Source organism: Eptesicus fuscus, chromosome 21, assembly GCF_027574615.1.
Source record: "Eptesicus fuscus isolate TK198812 chromosome 21, DD_ASM_mEF_20220401, whole genome shotgun sequence".
Lineage (NCBI taxonomy): Eukaryota > Metazoa > Chordata > Mammalia > Chiroptera > Vespertilionidae > Eptesicus > Eptesicus fuscus.
Genome location: NC_072493.1, coordinates 43,387,068 through 43,400,037, shown reverse-complemented (window position 1 = coordinate 43,400,037; position 12,970 = coordinate 43,387,068). Strand labels below are relative to the sequence as shown.

General features: G+C 58.6%; 1 protein-coding gene across 3 annotated transcripts; it reads right to left on the bottom strand.

Annotated features, from left to right (window-relative positions):
- Nucleotides 1–2,448: 2,448 nt before the first annotated feature.
- PRMT1 (protein arginine methyltransferase 1) lies at nucleotides 2,449–12,287 on the bottom strand. Of its 3 annotated transcripts, XM_008154343.3 has the most exons (11): nucleotides 12,189–12,287; nucleotides 10,005–10,058; nucleotides 9,382–9,483; nucleotides 8,345–8,500; nucleotides 8,140–8,203; nucleotides 6,569–6,711; nucleotides 5,656–5,743; nucleotides 5,446–5,561; nucleotides 4,452–4,602; nucleotides 4,059–4,180; nucleotides 2,449–2,762 (listed from the first exon to the last, which is right to left on the bottom strand). In XM_008154343.3, exons 1-11 carry the CDS (start codon nucleotides 12,222–12,224, stop codon nucleotides 2,679–2,681), a joined length of 1,116 nt encoding a protein of 371 aa, XP_008152565.1. In that variant the 5' UTR covers nucleotides 12,225–12,287; the 3' UTR covers nucleotides 2,449–2,678. The 3 variants fall into 3 exon arrangements, with proteins under 3 accessions (XP_008152565.1, XP_008152566.1, XP_027985340.1); XM_008154344.3 differs by lacking the exon at nucleotides 10,005–10,058; XM_028129539.2 differs by lacking the exons at nucleotides 10,005–10,058; nucleotides 12,189–12,287 and adding an exon at nucleotides 9,701–9,787.
- Between the last annotated feature and the right edge of the window lie 683 nt (nucleotides 12,288–12,970).

Below are 12,970 nucleotides of genomic sequence, written 5' to 3'. Positions count from 1 at the left end.
CCTGCACGCCCCGGATCATCCAACACCCAGGAACCCCGATTTCTGTCTCGCGTGTGCCTCCCCTGGTATTCAAGTCCCTGCTTTTATCCCCGCCCCCCTCCAATCTCGGCTCTATCCCCGCCCCCTTCCAATTGCTCTGCGCTCTATCCCCGCCCCTTCGAGTCCCAGCTTCCAATCCCCTCCCAGCGTTGAGCCCCAGCTGTCGCTTTCTACCCCGCCTCGTTCTCCATTAGCCTCCAGCCTTCTACGCAGCATCTATCCTTTGAGCCCCAGGTTCCTGGGCTCCCCAGTCTGCTCTCTCAAGGAGCTCGCTCCTTTCTCTTCCGGGAACGAGGCTTAGCTTGGAATTCGCAGCCTACCTCCGGTAGACTGAAGTCACGCACGTGGGGTATCTAGCTGGAGCTGAAGCGAATCTCCGTCCTACCATCCCACGGAGGGAGGAAAGCTGCTTTGGGATCCGTTAGACCCACAAAACGACCCACACAAGGTGCAACTGTGTTGGTGCGAAGGAGGCGGCCACAGCGGATTGGATTCAAGTTAGACAGTCAAAGGGACTTCCATGAGGGAAAATGTGCATGACACAGGGGGAAAATGTGTTAGGGGCTGGACTCAGATGGTCAGACCAGAAAGAGCAGAGACAAACATGGATATCACCTTTTATTTGGCGTGGGACATTAATATTCTTTGTCCATGCTGGCTCTGGGGTGCCCCTGGGTCCAGCCCAGTCACAGCGGGGGCTGGGGGAGTTGAGGGGGAGGCTGTTGGGAAGATATCTGGGCAAGTCCATGTGGAACTAGGGGGAAACTTGGGGTTGTGGCCCCAATATACAGACGGGTAAACTGAGGCTGGGGAGGTGCAGAGGTGCCCAATGTCACCCAGCAAGCTGGGCACTGCGCAGGCCTCACTGCCACAGGGCCAGGAGACCAACTAGACTAGACTTCATAGCCCAACTTTCCTGAGCTCCTTGGTGGAGGCAGAGCGGGGCCAGTATTGGGTCTCTGGCAGGTTACATTTGGCATGTGCCCAGGGAACAGGGGCCACAGAGGAGCGTGATACCCGGGTACAAACAAGCCACTGGAGAAACGGGGCTCGGCAACCGACAGGGCAGCTCTGAGATGCCTTCCCATTCCTAGACGGAGAGCCCTGGCCTGAGGGCTCCTTGCAGGCATGTCCCCGACACCACCAGCCTTTCTCACCTGCCCAAGGAGTCGGGGCCCCCCAGGTAGGAGGAAGCTAGAAGCAACAGCAGGTGGATGTTGGAGCCCCACCCCCTTGCCCTCTGGTCTGGATAACCCTCTTCCAGGGTAAGATGTAGCTCAAGGAGTCAGGGACCAGTCCCCACCTCCCAAGAGTAAAACAGGCCAGTCTCCGAGGCCACACCAAGCCAGAAATGCGGGATTAGAACCCAGATCTCCACCTCCTCCACTGCTCCGAGGGAGCCCTCATGGGTGTGCTGCTGCTGGTGTAATTCTAAGGCCTAGGGAAGAGGGATGCGACAGCTGACAATTTCAAGTGTCAGCATCTGGATCCAAGGGGTGGGGAAGGGGAGGCTCTGGGCTCCGTACAGACCAGCCCTCACCATCACCCATGGAGACTCTGGAACCTAAGGCCCCTGGGGACAGGGACAGAGCCCGAGCCTAGCACTGCCAGTGTGGACGCCATCCTGGAAGAACGGATCAGCTACCGCAAGCCTAGGGCTCAGCTGTACTGGAGCAGGCGCTGTGGACAGGGATGCTGTGCCGAGTGACCCAGGCCCTGGGGGGTGGAGGCTCAGTGGACAAGGCCATGGGACAGGGTGGAGGATGAGGGCACCATGCCTGCAGCCGGGGCTGGATACCACGCCTGGCGCTGTGAAGGTCAGTGGGACCTTGGTACCCACCTCTGAGGTGGGGAAGCTCTGTTACCGAGATGGGACCCCCACCCCAGGTCACACCACCCCAGAAGGAATTCTGACCCCCAGTGCAAATCCTCCGCAACTCAGTTTCCCAGCTGCCGAGGGCAGGACAGTACTCACTGCCAGTCAGCCCTGGCATGGCCTTGGAGGGGCCTGGACAGAAAAAACAGAGGAATTGTGTGTGTTGGGGGAGGCAGGAAATGGCCTTCTGAGAAGCTTAAGGGCCCAGCTATACTGGGAACCCACACCCCAATCCGCCACCAGCCTGGCAGTGCAGCTGGGCGCAGAACCATGCCCAGTGGGGATAAAACAGTGCCTCAGAGGCAAGAGGGGGGGCTGTGAGGGGGCAGACTCAATCCTCCCAGAGAGGGTAGGGGGAAGAGATCCTGGGAGCGAGCAAGAGGTGAGTTGGGACAAGACTCAGAGGGCTGTGGTGAGACAGAACTAGATACAAGTGAGGACAGAGACCTACAGCCATCATCCGGGTACTCCTGGCTGCTCAGCCTGAAACCTTAGCACCTGCACATGGAACCCCAACCCCCCAGAAGCCAAGCTGTCCCAGCTGAGGATTTATTGGCATAAATGTAACCATATAAAAACATAAGTTATGAAAAACAGTCACAATGTGCCCTCCCCCCAACCCTCCCATCCCGGGCCCAGGCCCCTAGAACTCCCTTCTGAGAAGAGGAGGGGACGGGGGATCCTGAAACCGCCTAAGAAATGCCACAGCCGCTGGGCCTCTGCAGGGCCGGCCGGGCTGGGGTGGGAGAAACCGGGCGCCGTCTCAGCGCATCCGGTAGTCGGTGGAGCAGGACAGCTCACACAGCTGGCCCTTGAAGTCCAGGTCAATGGTGAAGTCCAGGTCGCGCTGTGGGGAGAGGGAGGACATGAGGGGACCGGAGACAGGGCAGGCAGGGATGTACAACTGTCCAAGCCGGGAGGAAGCCGAGGGGTGCAGGCCCCGCACACTTGAGATGCCCTGTGCCCACCCTCCCTGGAGACCCAGTGGGCCCTGCTTTTAGCCCATGTCCAGGATGGAGATGCCACATTGCTGGTCCGAGCACCTGCTCTGAACCTTGACTCCCGGCAACACGTGTGGCACCCTCAACTCCACCTGGTACCTCGGGGCAGAGCTCAGCTGCCTGGCCGCTCGATCATGACTTTTTCTTCACGAGAACCATTCCCATCAGCAAGAGTATTTCTTCCTCGTATAAAAGCGAACCCCTCTCAATCATACTTCCTCCTCCTGAAAACTTGACAGCAAAACTGTCCCCACTGTCCCCTCTTCCTCTCCTCCCAATCCTCCTCCTGCCCCTGCTCTGAAGCCGCCAGCTCTCCCTGGAAATGCTGGGCAAAGTCACCAACGACCTCTGCCCTCAGCCCTCTCACCCGGCCTCCCTGCTCTCTCCTCCCCCTCAGGCTGTCTCTGTCCCTTTAGTTTGGGGTTTCTCAGCCTCCACACTACCGGCACTTGGGGCCACTTTGTCATCCTGTGCACCCCCAGCCTCTACCCACTAGATGCCATCAGCACCCTCTCCAGTTTGTAATAACCCCCACGTCTCTCGTGACCAACATCATCTGGAGTACAGCAAAACGGCCCCTGGTTGCGAGTCCCTGCTTTAACGGGCTTGTCCCCCTTTTGGACCACTCCCCTCCATCCAGGCTCCGGGGGCACCACCCAGCCTTCCACACTGGCCCCATGTTTTGGCACAGACCACGCCCCTCCCCTCAGGAATCAGACCCTCCTCCCACCGAGGCTGAGCTGGAGCTCCTGACTCTGCCCCAGACCGGCCCCGCCCCCAGCCCCCAGCCCCCAACCCCCAGCCCCCAGCCGGTGGCAGCTGTGTCCTGCCAGGGGTACCGGAGGAACAAACGGCCCGGCCCTCCTCTGCTTCCCTCGATCCCAGGCCCAGGCTGGGAAACCAGGCTCTCCCTCCGGCCTTGTCAGCTGACCCGCCCTCGCCAGCTTGGCAGTCACCTCCAGCTGTCCTTTATCACTGACTGTGACCCATGTCTGGATCGGGAGCATCGGGAGGGCAGGGGTTCCGCCTGATCGTGGCTGGGTCCCCAGGGCCCGCTTCCCGTAGGTGCTCAATACAATCTGTGTTCCACAGACAGACCCCAGGAGCCCCCACAGTCCACCCCCCGTTGCCCGCAGCCTCACATTGTTCTTGGCATTTGGCCGCATGCCAATGGTGCCGAAGATCTCCTCGCCCGTCTTCACCGTCAGGTAGTCCTCCATGTAGAACACTGTCTGCTTCCAGTGCGTGTACGGGGACTCAGGGCCTGAGGGCAGAGTCGCGTCAGCCGACTGGCCCCTGCGCCCCCACCTTGGTCTTGCCCTTCCCTCTGCCTGGCCCACCCCCCCCCCGCGCCAATGGCTGTTTACGGAGTGTTGACTGTGGTCAACCTGCCCGGGAATCCCTTCACCCCCCTCACCCCTCAGAGGGTCTCGCCTAGGTTTCGCGGTGGGGAAACTAAGGCAGAGCACGCTCGGGTTGGCTGGCCCTGAGGGAGGCTCCCGGGGCGGCTCCTGCGGCCCCTGCCGCGGACTCACTGGTGGAGAAGCCGGTCCTCTTGTGGCAGCGCGTGAACTCGATGTTGAAGTAGGCCACCAGGGCGTGCACGTAGTCGTTCCGCTTCACTTGCAGGCAGAAGGGCGAGGTGAAGGTCAGGTCTTCCACCTTCACGGTGTAGATGTCCACCTCCTGCGGGACAGGCCCGTGAGCCCCACTCCGCCGCGTCCAGCCCAGGGTCCGAGGCAAACGGGGGGCGGGAGGGGTTGGATTCCCTGTTCCCTCCTCTCCCCATCCGAACCTCAAACCCGAGTTTATTCCTGGACCTACCACTTTACTTGAACTGCCCGTTCACCCCTCCCCATGGCCTCCCCCCTGCCCCAGCAGCCCCCTCACCGGGCTCCCTGCTTCTGTCCGCCCGCCCCTCCCGCCCACTAACTTAGCTGGACACCTCTATCCGCCAAGGTGACAACTGTAAGTGCCAAGCCCCTGCTCACACCCTGGACAGCTCCTGGACGCACTCGGAACAAAGCCCTGGCGCTGATGCAGCCTGAGGCTGGGCGGGTCAGTCTCCTGTCTCCCGTCCCCTGTCCTCACTCCCTCCGCCTGGCTCTGCCGCCTCACACAGCGTGACGTGCGGGACGTGGCAGGGAGGGGGCTCAAAAACTGATCGCAGCCAGGATCCTTTACCGATGAGGATAAACTGGCTCCTGGCCCGGCTTCTTGCATTTGGTGTGCTCAGGCGAGCCCCGCCCGGGGGTCTTAGCTGCCTGCCCGTGTTCCCTCCGGAAAGAGGGTCCCTGGCAGGGCCAGCCCAGCTCAGTGGGTTCCATCTTGGAACCACGGGCCTTGGCTGGCTCAGAGCTTTTAATGGGTGACACAGCTTCGCTGGGCCTCTAGCTTTACCCTGGCTGACGGTGAGGAGCCCAGACCTCAGGCCAGCGCTCTGCGCCCGGATGTCTCGCACACGGGACAGGTGCTGGCCCGTCTTTGGCTCCAGCCCTGGGGGACACCTGGCCGTGCCCCTCCCCTCACCTTTATGAGGCAGGCGTTGGTGACCAGCTGCTTGGGGTCCACCACATCCACCAGGGGCTCCTTGATGGCCACGTCTTTGATGCAAGACATGTCAAAGCCATACACATTCTCCCACCCTGGGAGGAGGCAGGGAGGAGGGGTGAGCACACCGGGGCGCCCGGGTCAGGTCGCGCCCGCCCCAGCCCACGAGCTCCTTGGGCCCAAGCTCACAGTGGATCTTGTAGTCTTTGTACTGCCGGTCCTCGATGGCCGTCACGTACAGCGTGGCTCGGTCTGGGAAGATGAGGCCATCGGGCGCCTGTGTAAGGACAGGGTGAGGGCGTGAAGGGTGGGGGGGCTTGGCAACACTGCCGCCAAACCTCTCCAGTTTGGCTCTTTACCCACCCCCTCTGCCCACCCTTGTCTGAGCCATCGACACTTCCCACCTGGGCTCCTGCAGCGGCCTCAGGGTTCCCTGCTCTGCCCTCACCCCCGAATCGTTCCCCACATGGCTATCAGGTGGCACTCAGGAGCACCTACATCAGACCCTGTCCGGAGGTTCTTAGGGATCATCAGAACCCTCCCTGGCTCCTGAGAGGGAAAGCCATGTCTCATGAGGGTCCACAAGGCCCCTCCACCTCTCACCTCTAACTTCTCCTCCTCCTGCTCTTCCAGATGCTCATTTCACTAGCTTCCCTGCTTGTCCTCAACACACAAGCACACTCCTGCCCCAGGACCTTTGCACTGGCTGAAATCCTGTCCAGTGTGTTCTTCCCCTCAGATGCAGGTCCTGTGTACCTACTTCCCATCCTTTGATCAAGTCTCAGTCATCTCCTTGGGTATTCCCTCTGCCTGGCACATCTCTGATGTGAGAACCTGAGGGGATCACGCCCTCCCCCCCCCACCCCCCGTCCTTCCCTATCCCTTTGCCCTGCTATGTTTTTCTTCCCAGCACTAGCACCCTCCTGACACTGTACCATCTCCTTGTCACCATGTAGCTCCCAATAACTGTTATACTCGTTTGGCTGTGGGCCTTCCAACATCTGCGAGGGCAATCCCGTGTGGGAAATAGCTGGCCCCCGCCTGATCCATGCAGCCACCACCTCAGGACCCAGCCTGCCTGCCCACCCTGCCGGGGCCTCACCAGCCACTTGTCTCGGGCATAGAGCACGGTGTTGAGCATTGACTCGTAGAAGAGACAGTAGCCCATCCACTCGCTGATGATGATGTCCACCTTCTCCACGGGAAGCTCCACCTCCTCTACCTTCCCCTTGATGATGGTCACCACTGTAGGGGCAGATAGGGGCACAGGCCTGTCCGATTGCCTCCCTCTGGGGATCCAGAGCCTGGGGACCCCACTAGGGCAGCCCTCGTCTTCTAAGCAAGGGCTGGGGGCTACATGTGGGCATCTTCAAAGAACTCTGCCAGCTGAAGCACACCTGTGCGCTCAGCTTTAAAATCACTCACTCCAGCTATTTCCTGAGGCAGAAGCGGAAATCTTACACGGATTAGGCAATAGGTGATGTTAAGGTTTTGCCGATAACAGCAGGATCATCTATTAGAAACATACACGGCAGGATCTAAATGACATCACAGTTGGAATTTGCTTCCAATGGACATATTTAAAGCTGAGTGTTGGGTACGGGGGGTAGGGGTGGGGTGGGGCGGGCACTATACTAGTCTTACTAAGAAAGAAAGATCACTTCAGTTACTAAATGCTAGGAGCCTTCACATCCAGAAAACCCACCACCTTCCCACATTCTCTGCCCCTCAAACCTCTCAGGTGGGAACTCAAAGGCCATCTGGCAACATCTACCAGCTTACATGTGTGACCCATGGGATACTACTTTTATAAATCGACCTCACAGATGTACCATTCATTTGTGGAATGACATTCTATGCAGGAGAGGAAACTCTCAGAAGCAGCTAAATGCCCATCACCAGGAGCCTGGTTAAGAAAGCCTGGGTATGTGTGTATCAAAAAGAACAAGATCCTCTCAACGTCCTGAAACATGTTAAATGACACGATAACCAGAGAGAAAAACTAAAGGGACCGGGCTGGTGTGGCTCAGTGATTGAGTCCCAACTATGAACCAGAAAGTCATGGTTCGATTGCTAGTCAGGGCACGTGCCAGGGTTGCAGGCTTGGTCCCCAGTAGGGGGCGTGCAGGAGGCAGCCGATCAATGATTCTCTTTCATCATTGATGTTTCTATCTCTCTCTCTCTCCCTTCCTCTCTGAAATCAATAAAAAGGTTTTTTTTTTTTAATAAGAAAAAGCAAAGGGGAAGACTTGTGTGAAATGCCATTTGTGTAAAAATAATGCACGGAAATGTAAAAACATTTACATGCATATGTGCTTGTAGTTACAGAAGTCTGGGAGTGTTGGCTGAACTCCGGGAAGGGCGGCTGAGTGCCTTCTCACGTGGGCCCACGTGACCCTATTCGCTGAAAAATCTAAAGACTGCTTCTTGCCTAACGTTTTAGAGTAAGGCCCTAAGTTTGGGACTTCAGCACTTAAATTCTAAGACAGCAGAACCTGCTTATCAGGTTTCGAGCTCTGAGAAGGTTGAATTCTCAGGCTGTTGGCAGCCCAGAGCCCACAGGAGGGGACAAGCTGAATTTGTGTTTAGTGGCCCCCTCCCTCCTGCCAGGGCCCAGGGGAGCTGGGACCGCCCGTGCCATCCCCTCCAAACCCATTCTCTTCCTGGGCTCACCATGGTCTAACTTGTTGGCTTTGACGATCTTCACCGCATAATCAGAGATACTGGAACACTCGATCTGGGGTCCAGGAAGAAGTGAGGGTGAGACCCCCCCCCCAGTCCCATCCTCACCTCCCACCCCCTCTTATCCAACCCCTGAGCCCCAAGGGGTCCCTTTCCGTCCCAGGGCCCAAGCCCACCCAGCTGTCCGGACACTCACCCCAATGACCTTGCGGGCCCCGGCCTTGGCAGCAAACATACAGAGAATCCCCGTGCCTGAGCCCACGTCCAGCACCACCTTGTCCTTGAAGAGGTGCCGGTTGTGAAACATGGAGTTGCGGTAGGTGAGGGTGCGCACCTCGTCTTTCAGCATCTCCTGGGGAGAGGGGTACGAAGGTACCATGAGGGGCCTGCATTCACAGCTGGGAACAGGGGGATCCTGGCCTCTGACATGCTCACAGTTTGGAGAGCTCAGCCTTCCCACTTGCTTAGTCCCTTTGGAACAGGTTATTTCCTTTCCACGTGCCTCAGTTTCTCTATTTGTATCAGACTGGATAGACTAAACTCCCTTCTTAGGTCAGCCAGGTTCTACCACTGCCTCCGAAGCCTCAACTATATTTGCTTTAAAAAGTCCTCAAGTAGCCGGGCAGCGTGAATCAGGAGGTCATGGTTTGATTCCCGGTCGGGGCACATGCCTGGGTTGCGGGCTTGATCCCCAGTAGGAGGTGTGCAGGAGGCAGCTGATCAATGATTCTCTCATCATGATGTTTTTACCTCTTTCTATCTCTCCCTTCCTCTCTGAAATCAATAATCCACTGACCTGTACACTCAGAAAAAAAAAAAAAAAAAGACCAAAAGAAAAAATCCTCAGAATTCATCCCAACTACTGGGACGTCAGCCTCCGGTGAACCAGAGTAGAGAAGCCATCTGCACACCAGACATGAGCAGCTGGGGGACAATCCCACCGCTGGTCACTAGAGGGCGGCAGAAACCAGCCGGCCCTGACCTCCAGCTGCATCTCAGCCAAGCTTGTGAGCTCCCACCCCTGCCTCCCAGGAGGGATCCTGAAGAGCACCTGGCTAACCTTGGTCTCCAAGGCAACCACTGGGAGAGCAGACCCCAGGGTGAGCTTGGAGCATGCGCAGAGGGGCAGCCTGCTGACAGGGAAGGCAGGGTGCATGGTGGGAAATTCAGTTCCAGCCCTCCCATAAATTAACCTCTCCAGCTTCAGCAACCCTGGAAGCTGTCCACACTCACCTCGTGGATACCAAAGTGAGCATAGGAATCAAAGTAGTAATCTTTGGACGTCATGTCCTCAGCGTTGGGCTTCTCGCTGCATTCTGCTTGGCCACAGGAGACCTGGGAGAGGAAGGATAGGAGCATGGGTCAAATCTGGGGCTCCCCAAAGCCTCTTAAGCCTCCAGGTCCCTACTTCTCCCTGGAATAAACGCCCCCAAATCATGGCAACCCTACAGCTCCCACCTAACACTTGCCTCCCCAGAACCCATAAGCCCCATATTCCTATCACAGGATACCCCGCCCCCAGGGAATACCCCGATACCTCAGCCATGCCTACCATCTCTCCAGTCTCTCTGCCCCCGTCTCTAGCTCAGCCCACAGCTGGGAGGGGAGGGGAAGGCAGGACTGGAGCAGACACAGGGAAGGGCAAAGGGGAGCTGGAAATAGAGTTAAGGAAGCAGCCACGGTATTGGGGAAGGCAAGGTGGGGGCCACAAACCTGGAGGGAGTGTGTACTAAGTGTTCGGGGGCAAGGGGTAAGCTGGTTTGAAGCAAGAGGGATCATGGTTAGACCACGAGAAAGGGCCTGATGTGTGGCAAGATATCTTAATATGGGGAAGGGTCTCACAAAAGGATATTTACTTCTTCAAGAGGCGGCTGGAGGCTCATCCCATTAGCCAAGGTGGCTACAAAATTCTAGGAGAGAGTACAGGGAGAAAGGATTAGCTACTGGGAGTGGCTAGGGGCAGGCCAGGCCAGGGGACCCTGGCTGTTAGAAGAGGGGAGTGTTGCCTGCAATTTTCCTTTTCCTTGGTGGGGAGTGGTGGCAGAGAGAGCAAGTAATGAGGCAGGGTTGTTTCAAAAAGGGGTGGGACAAGTCAGGGGAGGAGAGAGGGATTCTGTCTCGGCTGTGGCTGGAGAGATGGTGGACTGATCCCAAGCTGCCCCTCTCTGGCCAGGCATCTGACCATGCACACCTCCCCCACCCAGACCAGAGGAACTGGCACCCACTGGGCACATAGGCACTGCCAGCTGTCACTCCCCTCCATCATCTAATCCCCCAGATTAGGTGACACTTCCTGACCCTGACACACACACACACACACACACACACACCCATAGCTGGGGAGGTGGCTGGCAGAGTGTACCCACTGGGCACCTGCCACTTCTGGAAACCAGTCTCTTTTATGAGAGGATTCCAGGATGGAGATGTGGCACCCCCACCAGAGCTGGCACCCGGACCCCTAGCTCCTGCCTTGGGCTCAGGAAGCCCCAAATAAAACCAGTTGGAGCCAATCTCCCTGCTTATTACCCTCTACCTAGGAAGATAGATTCCTCGGGGAAGAGGCTGGACTCTGGACCCTCCAGCCCACCTCCTCCCATTCAGACACACATGGAAGGCTTGGAAGCCCCCAAATGTGGGCCCAAGTCCTGAGGCAACCTCCGGGGAAAGTATTTCCTCCCCCATCCAGGCCCTGGTCCAGGAGAGCCAAGGGGGATGGGAGTCATTGGAGTGACCCTGGGGAACTGCCCTCCCAGTCCAGAGAGTGCCACAAGGCAAGGGGTGAAAATTCGGCGGCCCCCATCCGATTACAGCCGTGACCAGGCTCCGAGAGGCGCCAAGCCCGGGACGTGACCCACAGGGCTCCAAGCCCCACCCCCATTCCCACAAGCCAGTGAGGATGCCCACAAAGAAGGGCGGCTGGTGAGGGGATTCCCCACTGGGGCCCATTTCTCAACATCACTCATCGCACAGTCAGACAAGCCCCAAATAGCCTGAAGCCCAGCGCCGGAACCAACCCCACGTGGCTGCACAAGAACCCACATTTTGGGAAACCATTTCAGGCATCCAGGCTCAGGACCCTCGAACAGGGATTCTGGAAGGGGGGGTACATCTCCCGCCTTCACGAATGCCGAGAGGAGAGAAATGGGGGGAGAGCTCGCAGCTTCCATCACAGCCCCTTCCCAGCAGACCCCTCCCCTCGCCCGGCGGGGCTCCAGCGGGGAGGTGGGCTTTGAGACACGCCCCATGAAAAAGAGGTCCCTCCCACACACCCAGAAATGGCCACAAGGGGGTGCCTGGCGCCTTATCGGGTAAGATCTCCTTCAGCTGGAGGCCCCACCACCACCGAGAGAGGTCACAGGGGCATACCCCATCCCCCCAGCTCCCGAAGCCCCGGGAGGAAAATCCAGGGACAGGAAACGGGGGGCGGGGGGCGCAGCGAAAACCAAGTCTTTGTCTTCCTCCAATCCTAACCCAAAAGTGCACAAAACCTGGACCGATGCCTAAGTGAATGCCCAGTCCTGGGAAGGGGGATGCAGAGGGTCCCCATACACTGCCCCTCCCAAGACTCCTTTTGGGAGGCCCTCGGGTAAGTCCCACTCGGAAATGGACGTCGCGATCCTCGGGAAGAGCTGGGGGCCTCAGAAGGGTGAGAGCCTCCTCCAGCCCCCCCCCCGGGGCGCCCCTCCCCCGGCCGGGGGCGGGGCCTTTGTCCCGCACGTGGAGCCCGCCGGGCCACCGGGCGCGGCACACCCCCTCCCCACCCACCGTGCCGCGGCCACGTGGGGGCCAGGCCGGAAGCGCCCCCAGCCCTCCTCCACGTGGGAGGGGGGCACGAGATCAGCGTCTGGGCGGGATACCGCAGGCCCCCGAAAGCTAGGGAGCCCGCACTGAAACGGTGGCCCCGACCCGGAGCATGCGGGCTCCCCTCCGTACGGCTGGAGGCCTTTACTCAAATCCGCCGACTCACAGCCCCTTCTCCATGCCATAAAACACCGACCCCCAAACCGATCCCCGCCCCCAGCGGCGTTCCAGACGCTCACCTCCATGATGCAGTTCGCGGCCTCGGCTGCCGCCATATTCACCCGCTCCTACTCCTCGAGCCGCCGAGACCCCCCCCCTTCTCCGCACTCTCCCGAGACTGCCTTATACCGGAGAGTCTGGGCCCGCCCACCGCGACCCCGCCAGGAGATCTCATTGGCGATGGAGGCGGTCCGTCTGGAAATACCGCTTACCAATTGGTCAAAGGAGATGCCCATCAAAGTTCAGGGACGCGCCCAGTCTGGCGTGAAAAGTCCCGCCCACTGAAGTCGACAGGGATGGGAAAGATTTCTCGTCTATCACAAGAACCACGACTGATGATTGGGTGAAGTCAGCCGGGAGTTCCCGCCCCCTTCCCCAGCACCACCTCAAAGCTTCCCGACGGGCCCCGCGCTAGCGGACATTTTGAAATAGATCTGTCCATCACCTAAAGGACCCGCCTCTTATCAGCTGCTACTGGTTCATCTAAAATGTGAGGTCACGAGGCCTTTAGCGAGCCCCGCCCAGCGGTCGGTCTCAAGAACAAGGCGATTGGCCCACGAGGAGAGAGGGCTTTATCCTCCAGCGATTGACTCAAAAGAACTGTCACTCATCGTTTATTCAGTGGATTCTCCCAGCCCCAAGGGAGTCTAAGAGAAACAAGGAAGATTTTGCCCATTTACGTGAGGGGGAAAAACTGAAGCCATTAGAGACCCAAGGAGAGGGAGGGGAGGGCTTGTCCAGGGTCTCGAACCAAGTCGGGAAGGACTCAGGCGTCAGTGCATTTAAACTCCAGCCCCTCTCC